The sequence below is a fragment of the Peromyscus maniculatus genome, chromosome 1 (genome assembly GCF_049852395.1).
Source record: "Peromyscus maniculatus bairdii isolate BWxNUB_F1_BW_parent chromosome 1, HU_Pman_BW_mat_3.1, whole genome shotgun sequence".
Lineage (NCBI taxonomy): Eukaryota > Metazoa > Chordata > Mammalia > Rodentia > Cricetidae > Peromyscus > Peromyscus maniculatus.
In genome coordinates this window covers 147,961,025-147,978,677 of record NC_134852.1, presented here as the reverse complement: position 1 = coordinate 147,978,677, position 17,653 = coordinate 147,961,025, and the positions used below count along the sequence as shown (strand labels likewise).

General features: G+C 43.7%; 1 protein-coding gene across 2 annotated transcripts in view; it reads right to left on the bottom strand.

Annotated features, from left to right (window-relative positions):
• Nucleotides 1-6,643: 6,643 nt before the first annotated feature.
• The window catches only part of Glrx3 (glutaredoxin 3), a 31,789-nt gene continuing 20,779 nt past the window's right edge, over nucleotides 6,644-17,653 (bottom strand). For both annotated transcript variants that reach the window (XM_006987571.4, XM_076554485.1), the window contains 7 exons: nucleotides 15,305-15,477; nucleotides 14,876-14,937; nucleotides 13,872-13,929; nucleotides 12,132-12,184; nucleotides 10,943-10,982; nucleotides 10,760-10,852; nucleotides 6,644-6,896 (listed from right to left, as the gene is read on the bottom strand). In XM_006987571.4, the coding sequence (XP_006987633.1) occupies nucleotides 6,846-6,896; nucleotides 10,760-10,852; nucleotides 10,943-10,982; nucleotides 12,132-12,184; nucleotides 13,872-13,929; nucleotides 14,876-14,937; nucleotides 15,305-15,477 (530 nt within the window). In that variant the 3' untranslated portion in view covers nucleotides 6,644-6,845. The remainder of the gene's footprint in view (nucleotides 6,897-10,759; nucleotides 10,853-10,942; nucleotides 10,983-12,131; nucleotides 12,185-13,871; nucleotides 13,930-14,875; nucleotides 14,938-15,304; nucleotides 15,478-17,653) is intronic.

Here is a 17,653-nt window from a genome sequence, read left to right as displayed (position 1 = left end):
CTTTGTTTAGACCCTCTGAGACAAGGTCTCATGTATCTTGGGCTAACGCTGAATGCCTCCGTCCACCTGCTAATCCTTCTGCCTACACCTCTGAGGGTCCAGATTACATGTGTGTCACGAAGAGCAGCAGATCTTCAGCTTTGAGCTTCAACTGTCAGGGCAGATGTTGTATGTGCACCTCTGCATAAACCACGTACCTGGAACATGTTCCACGATCTGGGAGGTGAATTTTCTGGAGAACTGTCATTGACGTTCGACGATATTGGTCTTGTATACAATTCACACCCTCTGCACCCACTCCCCTCCTCTTCCTGACCCTTCTTCCCACCCAGCCCCACCTCCTACCCTCTTGACTGTAGTATCTTTCAGTTCCTAGTACTTCCACACCCTCTTCTGGAATGTTCTCTGGGCCTTGAAAGAGGTGGCATATATACATGCTTGCTATTTAAAAAAAGAAAGAAAATCAGTCTCCACTTCAAACTCCTCAGCAGGATTAAATAAGCACTTTTGTAAAGACTGAAATTGCCAATGAGTCTTACCTACTGAGAAGCCAAGGCTATGGACTTGACAACGAAAGCAGTGGATGGTGAGGGGCTGCCACCCTGAGCTCAAGGGCAGCTCTGAAGATGCACTGTACCACACACCTCAGAAACTCCACCATGTGGCCCATGGGGTTCATCTTGTCAACTTGACTGGATTTAGAATTACCTAAGAGACACAGCTCTGAGTGTACCTGTGTTTCCAGAAGGTTTAACCCTGAATGTGGACCACAGCATACTGTGGGCTGAGCTCTCAAACTGAAAATAGTGGGCAGTGGTGGTGCACACCTGTAATCCCAGCACTCAGGAGGCGGGGGCAGGCAGATCTCTGTGAGTTCGAGGCCAGCCTGGTCTACAAAGCGAGTTCCAGGATAGCCAGAGCTGTTACACAGAGAAACCCTGTCTTTTTTTTTTTTTTTTTTTTTTTTTTTTTTTTTTTTTTGGTTTTTCGAGACAGGGTTTCTCTGTGTAGCTTTGCGCCTTTCCTGGAACTCACTTGGTAGCCCAGGCTGGCCTCGAACTCACAGAGATCCGCCTGCCTCTGCCTCCCAAGTGCTGGGATTAAAGGCGTGCGCCACCACCGCCCGGCGAGAAACCCTGTCTTAAAAGAACAAAAACAAGGAAGGAAGGAAGGAAGGAAGGAAGGAAGGAAGGAAGGAAGGAAGGAAGGAAGGAAGGAAGGAAGGAAGGAAGGAAGGAAGGAAGGAAGGAAGGAAGGAAGGAAGGAGAGAGAAGGCCAGTCAGGTGAGGACCAGCATGCATCTCTCCACACTTCCTGAAAGGAAGTGCTTGTCAGCTACTCCATCCCAGTAACCAGCAAAGTAACTGAGTACGGGGCAGGTCCACACATTCAGTTACAGGCAGAACAAGGGCAAACCAACCATGACCTTAGGTCACTAGTAGTCATAAGAGCCACTTGGCTGAGCAGGACAAATGTGTCTAAATGCCAAAAAAGAGACAAGGGCAAGAACTTGGAATGGGCATGAGTGACTTAACACGCATCTTTGCCAGAGAGTGTGCTTCGAGTTTGTGAGTCACACCTACATGGAAAGCCCTCTCCTGATGGCTGCAGGTTAGTGTCCCCCAACTACAAAGGAAAACCTCCCCACCAAGATAGGCTTTCATTGCCTTGACCCCCCTACCCCACAGTTCCACTCCCTACTTATTACAAAAGCCGAGTTGAGGGAAAAGTCTGTACCAGGCTTTCTCTTCCAGCCACCAACCTGCCCCCAAATCATAACACGGAGACCTCTTATTAGTTATGAATGCTCGTTAGGTACATTTCTGGCTAGCTCTTTTAACTTAAATTAACCTGTTTTCTCTTTATCTATCTTTTGCCTCGGGGCTTTTTCCTTTTCTTTCCTTCTGTACATCTTACTTTCACTGCCTCTGGCTGGCTAGCGGCCGCCTGGCTTCTGGGCCCAGGCATGTCTGTCTCCTTCTCCTCCATCTCTTCACACTTCCTTTGAGCCTAGATTTCTCCTTGTATTTATTCTCTCTGACTGCCAGCCCTGCCTATCCCTCTCCTGCCTAGCTATTGGCTGTTCAGGTGCCTTAGGCAGGAAAGGTGAAACACATCTTTTCATAATTAAACAAATGCATCATAAACACACCTTTACACAGTTATAGTAATATTCTACAGCATAAACAAATGTAACACATCTTTACATAAATATTCCACAACAAAAGTCCATTCCTACAGGCTTATCTTCCAAAGCAGACACAAATTCCTAAGAACCCTTCTCTATCAAGGAAGTTATTCTCAGATATAAACAAACACACTGACTGACCAGTGGTGTGAGGCCCTCTAATTCCTACTTAGCCAGCATCATCTAGGGGAATCATGCTTATGGGGGAACTGGTTTCCCTGGTGACAAGTAAATTAAGCCACAGTGACATGAGTCTCTGTTGAGAGCCTCTCCAGGGCTGGCAGTCCTTAGTGCCTCCAGACTTCACTCTCAGCCCCCATTCATGATGAATCCCACGTCACACCCTGGAGGCTGCAGAAGCCAGCCATACCAGATCACCTAGGACCACTCCCTAGAGACACTGGTGTCCCAAGACATGTCCAAACTTGCTCCACACAGCACACAATTGGCAGTCTCCTCAAACAGGCACCAAATAAAACATCCAAACAATACTGCAGCCTTTCCCCAGGAAGTAAGTGGATATCGCTGGAAACAAAGCTGCCTCTAGAACAGAAGTGGACTTCAACTTTGACAAAAGGTGTCTACAAAAGCAGGCTGTCTTCAGCCCATTCACAAACTCTCTTCTGCTAGGAAGTCTGACAACAGAAGTTCAACTGGACCCCCCAAACGCTCTACTTCCAAATTGTATCTAATAAAATCAGGCTAGGTGTAGTGGTATTGTTTTCCCCAAAATATTGTGTACTCTAATAAATTTATCTGGGGTCAGAGAACAGACAGCCACTAAATACAAAGGCTAGAAAATGGTGGCACTCACACCTTTAATCCTAGCATTCCAGAGATAGAAATCCCTCTGGATCTCTGTGAGTTCAAGGCCACATTGGAAATAACCAAGCATGGTGACATACACCTTTAATCCCAGAAAGCCAGCCTTTAATCCCAGGGAGTGGTGGTAGAAAACAGAAATATAAGGCATGAGGACCAGAAACTAGAAGTATTTTGGCTGGTTAAGCATTTGGCCTGGTTAAGCTTCAGGCTTTTGTGGAATAATTCAGCTGAGACCCATTCCGGATGAGGACTCAGAGGCCTCCAGTCTGAGGAGACAAGACCAGCTGAGGAGCCGGCAAGGTGAGATAGCTGTGGCTTGTTCTGTCTCTCTGATCTACCAGCATGGACCCCAATAACTCGCCTCAGGTTTGATTTTATTAATAAGAACCTTTAAGATTCCTGCTACAGCTAGGAGCAGCCGCCAGTCAAGATCTCTTAATCACCCCAATGGCTCCCCGCCTCACTGTTACCACCTACTTATCCTGGGGTCAGGAGAACAAATAACAGAACTTAAGGAATTAATAAAATAAAATTAACTAGGTATCAATAAAAATAAACTAGGGTAAGATAATAAGGGAGGAGAGGGAGAAAGGGGATAAATAAAGACACAACGAAGGGGGCAGGGAGGATGGGTAGTCCTGAAGGAGTTGGGGAGAAGAGCAGAGGGCAAACATGATCAAAACCCGTTCTGTGAAATTTTCAAATAAAAATATATTAAATTGGTTTGTTTACTTATATTAAAAGTTAGACATTTTATCTCAATGTGGGGGAAACACTACATCAATCTATAGTCACAAAGGTATGTGTTGGCGAGTCTTGTCAATCACCTGAGAAGAAAACTACGTGAGGATTTTCCAGTGTGGGCGTGTGTGCGAGGGATCGTCTTAATTAGGTTAGCTGAGGCAGGAAGACCCAGCCCACTGTGAATGGCACCGTTCTGAGGACTGGGCCCTGAACTGTGTAAAAGCCACAAGGAATGCACGCATGCATTCTTGCCTTGTTCTTGCTGCTTGCTTCAAACTCCTGACCTGACTTCTGTACAGTGATGAGCTGTGGCCTGGTACTGAAACCAAATAAACCATTTCTCACCCAAGTTAGTTTTTGTCAGGGTGATCTATCACAATAGCAGAGATGAAGCTAGAATACTTAGGATAAGGTGGAATAGGACAGAGAGCATTTGTAGATTAAAAAAAAAAAAAATCCTAAAAGCCATGTACAAATCATTTCAGTTTGGGAGCCTAAGAAAACCTTCCTGCAGATGTCCCCGTGGTCTCCAGCTTTAGCCCTTCATCCCCAGGTGATGGTGCTCTTCGGGAGGTTTAGGTGGCCTTGTGTGAGGAAGTATGTCACTGGGGACAGGCTCTGGGAGTTTAAGGGTTACATCATTTAAGTCCTCTATCTCTGTTTCATGCTTAAGGTTCAAGATGTGAATCCTCAGCTTCTGCTCCAGACACCATGCCTGTGACTTACTATCATAAATCCCTGCCCAAATAAATCCTTTCTTCTATAAAATGCCTTGTCACAAGTGTTTAACCCAGCCATAGAAGAGTGACTAAAACAGTCAGACCTCCATGAGGCACACAGGAAGCCACACCTTGGTAAGACCATCTATCTGCATTTAAGTTTTACTTATATAATGATTTTCATTTAAGTGGAAATAAAGAGCCTTGTTCTCCAGAAAATCCCCTCATAGGTATCCTGTCCTAGGAAGCCAGGCCCAACCACCTTTAAAACGTGGGCTACTTCAGTCCCTGTGCCTTGCACATCACAGGACCGAGGTTAGGAGCAGCAGCTCAAGAGCTCTGGAGAGGCTGGGTCTGTACTCTCTCCCTGGCTGCGTTCATTCCAATTACTGGACACACCCCTTTCCTTCTTACAGACAGTGCTCACAGCCCAGAGCAGCAGGCTAAGATCATTTACGAACATCCCACAGGCAGCAAATGCCCAGATCCCACAGCTATGAATTCAGAAATCCTAAGTAAGGCTTGTGCCAGCAAAGCATGATGGGACAAGTGTTTCTCACATATGTAGAGTCAGGGTGGAAAAATATACATTTAAAATCCAACTGAAGAATGGATAAAGAAAATGTAGCACATATGCACAATGGAGTACTACTCAACAGAGAAAAACAATGACATCATGAGGTTTGCAGGCAAATTTATGGATCTAGAAAATATCATCCTGAATGAGGTAACCCAGACTCAGAAAGACAAACATGGTATATACTCACTCATAAGTGGATACTAGATGTGAAGCGAGGGATAACTAGATTGCAACCCACAGCTCCAGGGAGACAGGCTGGTAGGGAGGACCCTGGGAGGGACACAGGGACCACCCAGCGAGGGAGGGGTGGATGGGATCTACATGAGCAAGCTGGGGGGAGGGGTAATGGAGGGCAAGGGACGGGAGAATGAGAGCTTAGAGGAGCGGGAGGTTCGAGCTGGATCAGGAGCAGAGTGGGGAGAGCAGGGAAGGAGATACCATGAGGGGTAAAGGCACCATGAGAATGGGAAGAAGCAGAGTGCTAGGGAGGTCCCCAGGAATCCACTGGCAGTGGTTGAGAAGGTACCTGAGCTGACCTACTCTGGTCATCAGATGGCTGAATACCCTAGCTGACATCACAGAACCCCCATCCAGTTGATTGATGGAAGCAGATGCAGAGATCCACAGCCGGGTCCCAGGTGGAGCTCCAGGGGTCCAGTGGATGAGAGAGAGGAGGGATTCTATGAGCAAGAGATATCAAGACCATGATTGGAAGGAGTGCAGAGACAACTAGCCAAACTAGTAGAAACACATGAACTGTGAACCAATAGCTGAGGAGCCCCTGTGGTACTGGACTAGGCCCTCTGGATAAGTGAGACAGTGGTTTGGCTTGAATTGTTTAGGGGACCCCCAGGCAGTGGGATCGGGACCCATCCCTGGTGCATGAGCCGGCCTTTTGGAGCCTGGTACCTATGGTAGGACACTCTGCACAGCCTTGGTGCAGGAAGGAGGGGCTTGGACCTGCCTCAACTGAATGTACCAGGCTCTGCTGACTCCCATGGGAGACCTTGCCTTGGAGGGGGTGGGAGTGGGGGGTGGGTTGAGGGGAATGGCTGGAGGTGGGAGGAGGGAGGACGGGGGAATCTGCAGTTGATATGTAAAATGAATGGAAAACTTAATTTAAAAAAATTTTTTTTTCATGGCTCTTGGAATATTCTCTACTTATCGGAAGGCATAATTAGCATATTCACTGCAATGATCAAAATAACTTGTAGTCCTGTAAGACTGAAGGGTGCTTCCTTACTCTTGGTCACTACTGTTCCTTCTACGGATATTGGGACACAAGTGTTCTTCTGGCTTTCTGAAGGTGGTCTGGATAAACATCATCGCTGTCGGCAGAACAAGCCTTCTGGTTGCATTTTCCAAGGCTGTGAAGAGCTCTCTGGCCAGTGAGGGGAGCCATTGGGCTGGCACCGGAGTCGGCTAAGCTCTACTGCACACTGCTTTCTTTGTGAGAGGCCTTTATTTCCTGACGGCCTTTCCTAATTGCTACAAGAGGCCCGTGTGTTAAGAGAGAGCTTTAAAGGAATTAGTGACAGTGACTGTACGTTACAAAGACATTCCACACATAAATTCTACACATAATCATTTTTAGCTGAATCTGAAGAGTTTATTGCCTTCTATGTTTCATGGAAAATGTAACATGTTTCTTCAGCACAGCTCTGAAAGGCAGAGCATAGCTGGGTGAGACCAATTTCTACTCCTAGTCCACTTCTCAGGACCAAACCATCAACTGTTCCACTGTAATTAAATATTTCTTGCAGTCCTTGGACACCATGCTTAACATTTATTAATTTTCTCCTTTCAATATAGGCAGCAATTCACCGTTGTCTTTCAGTTCCTAAAAATTAAAAAAAAAAAAGCAGGTATGCGTGAGTGTACAATCATGCAAAAAAAAAATGTATCTAAGCAATAAGCTTTTACCCATATCTGACACCAAAAGGGTATCTACTGAGCGAAACTTGCAAGTTTTCAACATGTCAACATTCTTACACCATAAATCAAAGTACAAGGCACAGCAGTAGAACATTGGCCTAACATGCCAAGGCCCTGGGTTCAAGTCTCCCTCTTCTCTCTCCTCTCCTCTTTCTCTGCACAAGTAAAAATGAACATAAACTATACATTAGAATTTATTTTAAAGCAAATACAGCCACCTTTGTATTCATGGAGACTGACTTTGGATTCACTACAGACCAAGAACAGTCTTTACAGAAGACGGTGTGTAGAAAACACAGTCCACACCACTCGAATGCTGAACTTGGTCTCCAAGTTATAATGTGAATGTTATTATGCTGTGTTGCTTGGGAAATAATGATAAGGAAAACACTGGTACACTGTTGGGAGCATGAAGGTCCATGTACCCACAGATCTCCAGGGTAACTAAGAATATTAACCACGCAGGATTGTTGTTGTTTTTTTTTTCCCACGTAAAAGATGGAAAACCTGTTCTTCTATCCAGAAAGCTGGGAAGTGGCGGTGATTAATAGCTTGGTGATCACTGTTATCTGTTGTGTCAGGCCATATCAATCTTCTACAACCAGGTCCAGAGGTGGCTAGTAATCTAAATGACCATATTACTTGTATAGCCATAGGCCCCCCAAGCTCCCACAACCAGAACCTGAGATACTTAATAATCTAAATGGACCCTTACATTATCCGTATAGCCAGGGGCTCCCCCAAGCTCCCCTAACCAGGACTAAAGGTGGCTAATAGCCCAAATAACCTCCTTGCTATCTGTATGACTGAACCAGGCTAGATCCTTCCTTAGACCTTTAAGCTAGCACAGGTAGCCTGTCTCTAGAACCCATCTCCTTGGAAGAAATGACATGTACTTGAGTTTCGATGCAATTATCTTCATTGTGCACCAGGGACTGTATTACACCAGGAACTTTTTTCTAAATTATACTGAGTTTAAATACACTGACAATAAACTGCCCAGCATCAGACTCCCTGAAGTTTGATCCAGGTTGACAAGTCAATTTTTCATTCTCCCTCTTCTTGGTTTGCTTCCCTGTCTAACATGACACCTGCAAGAACTCCCTCAGTACATGTTCACAACAGATTAAAAAATGTTGAGACAGTGTCTCATTATGTACCTCTGGCTGTCCCAGAACTCACTATGTAGACCAGGCTGACCTTGAACTCAAAGAGATCTGCCTGTCTCTGCCTGTCAAGTACTAGAATTAAAAGCATGTACATACCACCAAGTCCAGCTTCTACAGAGAGAGAGAGAGAGAGAGAGAGAGAGAGAGAGAGAGAGAGAGAGAGAGAGAGAGAGAGAGAGAGAGAGTGTGTGTGTGTGTGTGTGTGTGTGTGTGTGTGTGTGTTTTATCTTCAGGGGTTGAATCTGCACATCTAAAACCCACAGATAGGAGGGTTGGCAAAACAATCTCAGGTTACAAAGTTAACCACTGAGCCCAGGCAGCCATAGTTCAGGCACACAATAGATCAGGCAGCCTTTAGTAGCATCCAGTCTTCTGAGTCTCTCTTCCTTGTGCACAAGCCAACAGTCTGCTGCACCACAGTCCATTTTTCTAATCTCCAAGTTTATAACTAAGCTATGGTGAGAAGCAGATGAACTCCACATAATAATAAGAATCTTTCCCTCTGATTCTGATACTGAAGAGCTTCTCTCTCCTCTGAGAGCAGACAGCTCAGACATCTTCTCTAGGCATTTTAAATCACTCAAACAAAGGCTCCAAGTCCAAGCACTCCTCACTTCCTCTAGTGTCTGTCAATAGCGGCCTTTTCCAGGACACCTAACTGAACAAGTCAGAGTTACTGATCCAGTCAACAAAAACAAAAAGTACCAAAGCTCTAACAGAGGCTAATCAGAATTAACATATGGAATGTACACTAATGAAGAGATGAAAAACTGCATTCTAAGAAATACAAAGCGACAGCTCCAAAAACCTTCAAGAAAAAATGAGAGAAGTAGCATCAACTTGCAAATGCACATGTTCTGAGCAAAGATCATAGAGTACCCCAAAAGTTTAAAACTACTTCCTGGTCTCCCAAGACCTCATAGCTAATGTGAGACATTCAGACAACAGGCTCAAAAGCATCTAGAATCGAAAGACAGTTTGTACCTTACTAAGATACCTACCTACATTTGATTTGTATGCACCTAGATATTAAAGTAACAAATGCACACTTACCTTGTTGCTTCAAGGCTACTCAAAAGCTACAGTTCTTTTCTTTTTTCCCCCCTACCTTATTTTCAAAGGGCCATCCAACTCTACACTGGGCAGGAAACAAAGCAGCCCTGAACCATCAAGACAGAACAGCCCTGCAGCTGCCTCGGGCCCTGATTTCCTAGACATGTTAGCTGGTCCAGATATTGAGTTTCTTCACATTGTGAAAGCCTATTTTTCTGGTTTATTGGTTTTAGTTTTTCGAGACAGGGTTTCTCTGTGTAGCTCTGGCTGTCCTAGAACTAGCTCTGTAGACAAGGCCTGCCTCTGCCTCCTGAGTGCTGGGATTAAAGGCATTCGCCAACACCGCCCGGCAAAAGCCTGTTTTTAAAGCTTTTATTTTATAATGTTTAACTATTTTAAAAAACTGTTTTCCACATGAAACTCAGAGAAACTTTCCCCCAAACAATCAGAAGACCTGAGGGCAGTCTCCAGCCCTTGAGGAGAAGCTGTCCCCACTGTCATGAGTCACACATGTCCCCTCAACACACTATCCAAGGCAGTGGGATGAGATGGGTGTACCAAAGCTGCAGCTTTCCTTTATGTTTACATTAACCAACACAGCTAATAAGTAGTTATAAGTAAATGAGGCCACCTTCTAGCATAAAAAAAAAAAAAGGTAGCTCCATTTAAAAGACAAGAAAAAAGTTTTTAAATTGCCTAATAACCATTTACCAAGTTCATAAAATAAACAGAGCATCAGGAAGGATTCAAAGGAATGTAAGGCCAGCGCTAGCAACTCACACCTGTAACTTCAGCACTAGGAAGACAGAGACAGACAAAAAGACTGCTACAAGGCCAGCCTGGTCTACAGAAGGAGCTCAAAGACAGCCTGGACTACAGAACGAGATCTTGTCTCAACAGAAAAATAAGAAGCATGTAACATACAGCACCTGCTTTAAACAGAATTACACTCTACCAGCTAACAGTCCTGTCACTTGGCAGAGGTGACCCGCAGACACATGGCATGGGGGCCAAGAGACTCTTGCCTCAGTCTCCTACTCCTCATCCTCACTCCTATACCTGAGGTAGGATAGGGAAAAGGAAAATGGCCCAGAGAAACAATTACAATAACAAAAAACGAAGGAGCATAAGAGTTTTGGGACAGATATGTTTCTGGCAGGAAAAGTGTACAAATTTATGAGGAAGTTGGACTCTGAAGGATGGAGAAAAAAGATTTAATTACGGATGATACAAGGAAATCTAAAGTTGGGGGAACCGAATAAAGATGGCTAGTAGACAAGAAAACGGGAAGGAAGGCGGCTGTGCTGCAGTTAGCACCGCGGGGTCCTGAGTTCATCTGGACCTTCAGCTGTAGGGTTTAGCTCTCCTTGGCAGCTGGCAGCAGTCGAAGGATTTGAAGACAGGTCAGAGCAGGAGTAAGCATGAAACACTAAGACACATACACAGAGGATGCTGAATGTGAGGATGCAGAAAAGATGAGCCAGACAACACTAAAGCTGGATGCTTAACAACTCAATTCTTGAGAATAGCAATGAAAAGCACTTACCTTAACAATATCCAATCCTCCAACAAGCTCCCCTCTCACATACAGCTGAGGGTAGGTTGGCCAGTTCGAGAATGTTTTTAATCCCTGCCGCACCTAAAGAAACGACAGGAATCTTGAAGTCATTCCACCAGACCCTGTGACTAAAGCTAAAACATGGGGTGAAACAGAAAACCCAGAACTTACTTCTTCATCCTCCAGTATATCGAAAGTTTCATAATCAACCCTGAAAAAGGGAGAAAGCTTTTTAACAGGTGCTCACTTTAAACAAAAAACATAAAAACCTACTAATGTTTTTAGTACAATCAAGAAAAGCATTCCCTGCTAACAAAACTTACTACAGAAGGCCTACTATAAAGCAAGGAGAATGACTTTATCATCGGGCTTGTTATCCTAAGACAAAATTACTAGTCTTTGATGAACAAAACTAGCTACAGCAGGAGCTGCCAAAATTCTCTTATGTATTTATGGGGATAGTGGAAGGCCAAGGCATTTGTGTGGAGGTCAGTGGACAATCTGTAGGAGTCGGTTCTCTCTCTCTCTCTCTACTATTTGTGTCCCAGGGATCAAGTTTAGGTCATCAATCTTGGGGACAAGCACCTTTACCCTCTAAGCCACCTTGCTTGCCCCCAGCATTTCTTAAGAAGAGCCATTTTTTTAAGGTTATATTCAGATTGTATGCTTTTACTGCCTTCAATCCTGATGCAGATCTGCCACTTCAGAAAATAGGTTATCTATTCAAAGTATGATCAGAACACACACTGCAATTTGAAGCAATCATGAAACAGTAAATAAAAAAAACGTTTGTAAATCCAAAAGAACATGTGCTAAACATCTCCACATAAATGAGTTGGTTTTAACCACAAAAAAACTGGGGGATCCCCACCTGGCAGCCATCCCAGCAGCTCCACCACAGGAACAAAGACTTAACAGCTCACCCTACTCCAGGCAAATGAGGCCAGATGCCTCACGCCCCCAGGACCTGAGTTATAGGCAGCTGTGAGATGCCTCGTATGGGTGCTGGGAACCCAACTCTCACCTTCTGCAGAGCAGTACACACACAATCACTAAGCCATCTCTCCAGCCCTGAAAACACAGGCTTCTAAATAACATTTAGAATATACGAACATCTCCCCGCATGTCTTTATGCATAGTGAGAACAAGAACAAAGGCCAGAAAATTCCAATTTGGTCTAAGTTAAAGCATTTTAAAACAACAACAACAATAACAAAAACCACTATTAAAAATAGACAATATATGTCAATAAATAAATACCATGCAAACAAATTTGACATTAAAACTCTAATGTATCAGTGGCAGAACTGAAAAGCTGGATTTTTTTTAAGTATACTATTTGAAAACAAGATTTACATACCCAGTACTATTCAGTATTTCCAGAATTTGTTTGCTGAATCCACATTTTGCTTCCTAAATTATATATATAAAAAAAAGTACATTGTACATTTTTTTCACAGACTCAGTAAGTGTGGCTGCAGCGAATGCTCAGGTCAGCACCCCAGCCACTGTGGTTACCCAGCTCCCATGCTTCTTCCATTCACTCTGAAGTACTGGCCCAGGTAGACATCATCCCAAACAACTTACAGACTGACCCTGGCTTTAACCTTATAAGATGAGGGACACATAGCAGCTGAAAATCCTTGAGGTCAGAAGTTCCCCTCAGTCAAACCCAGATCATCTACACAGACTCACCTGACTCTTTCCTTGCGTTATGCAAGGTGATAGGACAAAGTCAAGCCAGTGGCAAGAACTAAACTAATTGTTTTCAGATCCCATGGACCTTTAGTCACACCTTTTATACTTCTCTTTGCAATGTGGCATCAGCTCATTTGAAGTGATTGAAATCTTATGCTTTATTTCAGGCCACAGATTCCCCAAGCCCCAGCTATCTTGGGAAAGAAGCCTGACAATACAGAACATCTTAAAAGCTCCCAGGACACCATTTCCAAGAAATGCAAGTTCTTCCTGGACAGCCACAAGAAATGTGGAGAACCAAAGTTAGCTTTCAAAATAATGAGCAAAAGAGTGCCAAAACAATGGAGCAAAGCAGTGCCACTTAATCACTACTGTAAGTTATTAACATCAGGTTTATTTTTAATAAGTGCACTGTCCCAGTCACCAAGTTTATGTCCTAACACAGTGCTACCAACATGCTAAAATTGCATTGTCTTATTATTACTTCATCACACTAGTTACATTAACTAGTTAGTTGTTTTAACTAATGGGCTTCACTGTGTTGGTACCACAGCAACCTAACATTAAAACAGTCCTATGGCATCATTAGGTCCTTTCACAAAAAGGCAAAGGGAGGCAAAGGCCTCTTGTGGCATCACCTGCCCAGGGTGGCTCATCCAGAACCTGGACAGACCCTCACTCTACCATCTCACCCTTCTGAGCTTTAGTCTCCTTATCCTGAAAGGAAAGCAAACTGCATAGCTTTGCCTGCCTAAAGCTGAACAGCTGAAACTCAACTGTTAAAACTGTAAAATGCGAGAGAAGTGACAGGACTAGCTTTTCAAAATTACCAGTCTAATCCCAATCCAGAAGAGAATAAGCTCTTCGCCAACTGATGAGTGCAAGGGGAACTATCAAAGTAATGAAAACAGTATGTACTTTCATCAAGCACAAGAACCATCGTATTACAAATGAGAACTGTGGTAGTGTTACTTATCAGCCAGGCACCACAGAGCCCAAGGGCCACTGTCAGGGTTTATTTCCTACTCTGAGGACCTAAGGACCTAAACCCAAGAAGCTCAGGACTACCAGGAATGTACAAGCGCCCACAGTCCACTCTCTCAAACCAAGGGGACTGGGACAGCAACTGAGAGAATCAGCTAAGTGCTCGCAGTGTTGACCACTTCAGCTGACAAAGTTTGGCAGCAGAAAGCAATGCACCCTGCTGAGACGCTGATGATAAAGTCAAGCGAAATGGAGATTACTTTGTTTGATCTCCATAAGCACCAATTAAGGCCTGGATAACTTCCTGATACCACTACAGCTTCATTAGCTAAACTAGAAAAAAAGACTTAACTGTCCCCTTGCTGCAGATGTTAACATCAAAAGAAATTACAAATAAAACCATTTTTGAGTTCCTTACCTGTTTGTTTCCTTTCATAAAGAGCATCACAGAAGCTTTATTGGTCAGCACTTTGAGCCTGAAGAGAGAAAATTGATATCAAATGGCTCAGCTCAATTACTACCCACCACTTCTGCTCTCTTCCTGAGTAGCAGGCGTATCTGAGGGAGAGCAGGATAGCAGCTCACAGCTTTGAGTGGTATTCCACAAGCAAATGCACTGACACTTCCCTTTATTTCCTTCTCTCCCTGAGACACTGTAAAACATAATATGGCTTTTTAAGGCACAAATGTTCCTTCAAGTTGCAATTTAAGCCCATCATCTTGTAGTACTAAAAAAAATAATAATAACCAATTCAGTAAGGAATTATTCATTGGGGTGGGCTGGCTATATATTGAGCCATCTAGAAGTTCCCAAGATGGATCAGTGAGCATTTTCCCATCACGATGCTGCATAATGCTCCTCAGCCCAGAGCAGGGCTGCCAGCTGCAAAGGTAAGAAGGCCAATCTGAGCCTTCCAACCATGGCTAACTGCTGAAAATGACAGTTTTCATTTGAATTTAGTACTTCCTGTTTTATATGCCACCTGTCAACAAGCACATTCTAACTTGCTGTCAGGTATATTAATCACCCAAATTTGAAACAAAGTTTAGTCGCAAATCTTTAGGGAAAATCAGTATAGGGACAATGGGTCACATCATTTTCTCTTCACTCTCTTCACACTGTGGAAGTACCATGGGTCCAAACTTCCTTGTAGAATAAAACTGATGCCAGTCAAGTGACCAGATCACACAGGCCATGACACTATGTTCTCCAGTCACTAAACTGTGCTAAAACATCTCCAGTCCAAAACAGAGAGAGCATCCAAGTTTCCAAGACTAGATGCTGAGGAACAACCACCAAGTTATGACCCCAACAGGCAAACCTAAATGCTTGGTGTCTACTCAGAAAGGTCAACGCAGTAACAGGATTTATAGACTGTGAAGACACTCAGGGCACACTGCTGTCAGCTTTCTAGTACTTACCTCTCCTCTAACTTGGGAGTTTTGGGACAAATTGTATCTAGCTCTTCTGATGCTTCCAGCTCCTGAAAGAAGGACATTATTACAACATATACCACCGCCAATGTGAAATACTGACAAATGTCTATCAGACATACTGTGTTCTCCTTAGTAAATCCTTAGGTGCAATAAGAAAAGATGCTTTCGCCGGGCGGTGGTGGCGCACGCCTTTAATCCCAGCACTTGGGAGGCAGAGGCAGGCGGATCTCTGTGAGTTCGAGGCCAGCCTGGGCTACCAAGTGAGTTCCAGGAAAGGCGCAAAGCTACACAGAGAAACCCTGTCTCGAAAAACCAAAAAAAAAAAAAGAAAAAAAAAAGAAAAGATGCTTTCAATTTATTATAACACTTTAGAAAAGTGTGCTCGAAACAAAATGTCTTTATAAAGACTCTAACCTTAATTATGTCAAGTCCTCCTATGAGCTCTCCAGAAACATAGAGCTGAGGATAGGTGGGCCAATTAGAGTATGTTTTGAGCCCCTGTCGAACTTCCTCATCTGAGAAGATATCAAAACTGCTGAACTGAATATTGTGTTTGTGAAGGATTTCCACCATCTGCTTGCTGAAACCTGCAACAGAACAAGGAAATAAGAGAATTCAGCATCTCTTACATACCACACTGTATCCAGGGGACAGAAATGCCCACCTTGCCTGCACAGTGATTGAATCAGCATAACTGGATAGTGTAAGAGGAAAATAAATGCTAAAACCCCTCATATGACTTAGAGCTTCACACAACGAGAATTTAACATATATGTTAACATAACTGCAATGAAAAGTGGGCTGTGTATTTATCAAAGCTGCTCTTGAACTGGAGACACAGCACTGGCCGAAGAGCAGAACCCCGAAAGCCTGGCAAGGCTCCACCCTGACATGGGACAAAGCCCTCCATGGTCGCCTCCCTCCCTCTCCATCAGAGGACTGACCAGAATACCTAGGACAGCTATTTTAACCACAGTGAGACCCAGGTGTAGTCCTTCCTACCACTCTACTGAGCCCATCCACACACTTCTGCAGGTGCTTCTCATCTTCACCTCTGAGCAGGATGGATGGGAATCAGAAGTGCTCTCTTTGGGTCTGAAGTGGGCACAGTATGGTAAATGCTGAAGTCATCTTTGCTGGTACATATGGTACATATGAACTGTCTATAGACTGACACCATTCCTTCTCAGCTTATGTTACAACCTGACAGATGTAACCTAAGTATCCTAAGACTATTTACATTCCCTACAGTGTGTAGTATGATTTTTTTTCTACACTATAGTGACAAATTTATGTCCCAGGAGTTTATTAGACTTTGGTGAAACGTTCACAATGAAGAAGAGTGTGAATATGACTCTTATCAACCTGAAGAAAGGCTGTAAGTAAGCATCAGTGTTAAGATGCTTTCAGTCCAGGCTGAAAAAAGAGTTACTCTTCTTTCCAGATGCTAATTCTTATCAATTACATCTCCAAGTCTGAAGCACCTTCTTCTTCCTCACTTCACCATTCTCTGAAACATATTCTTTAATTCACTGGAACACAACCTATTCTTCCAATTAAAAATTCCTCAAGGATTTCCTCACATCAGCAATTATTTTCAAATAAAATCAAATCAAAATCCAACATAATATTAACTGCAATGGTTTTACCTGACGTCACCCAAAGTGCATTTACTATTAAAAGCACAGATCTAGAGCTGAGCCCCAGCTGCTTCCCGGCTCTGCAGTCTGCTGAGATGAAGCACCAGGATGAGTGTGCAGCACATAAGCTGCTTTTCCTACAACTCAAGTGTGGTGTTCATGCACAGCCTGAAGTCAAACACTGTTTCTGAATGTTTGCACTCATCTGGGAGTTCATTAGTAAACAGCTAACGGCTGACTGCTGATGGTTATTCTGCTCCCAATATATTAGCTCGTTTCTACTGTAACTGGCTGAGAAAAGGCTTTATTTTGGCTTTAGGCAATTACATGCAGACTAGAAAGATTGATTGGTAGGGTTTCATTTTTAAGGGTTAAAGTGGCAGATTGGAAATGTTATGCTTAAGGATAAAGTAGTAATAGGGCTTTATTCTAATAACAAAATATTTATACACTCTTGAAGAAAAAATGCATGCATGCAATAGAAGCACTTAAAAGTTAAAAAAAAAAAAAAACTCATTTACCACAAAATCACCATTTCTATCTGCAGTCATTTCCACTCATGACATGAGTAATAAGCCTAACTGCCACATTTAATAACTACCTAAAATAGACCCTTAAGAGGATTTCTGCACTTGTGCCTTGCATGTGACTCTCACTGTTGAAGCTCCTATAGCCAAACACCTACCAGCTTTAGCTGCAATAGCTACAAGAGTCCCCCAATAACCTCATTACCACACTGAAGGACCTCAATGCTTCAGGAAACTTCCTCAAAGGTAAGCAAGCTCTCTTCCTATCCTCATGAGAAACCAGAAGAGAGACAGGCAGGTCTGTGGCCTGAGACCTTCTCAATCCCAGCTTTTAAGTCACCATAAATTCTACAGACGGAGCCTAAAAGTACAGCAGAAGGTAGAGCCGGGGCCTCTACTAGTTCTAGGACAAACAGGCTCTCCCTCTCTCCTGGATATACACTGTAAATGTTATTCAAGTTTTCTGGTAACACAAAGCAAGGTCAGGGCTACCATTCCAATGCAAGTGTAGCTCTCCTCCACTACAGATGCTGACCAGGGGCAAAGCAGTGCTGACGGCAGAGCACTCAAAAGAGCACTCTGCTACAATGAGAGAA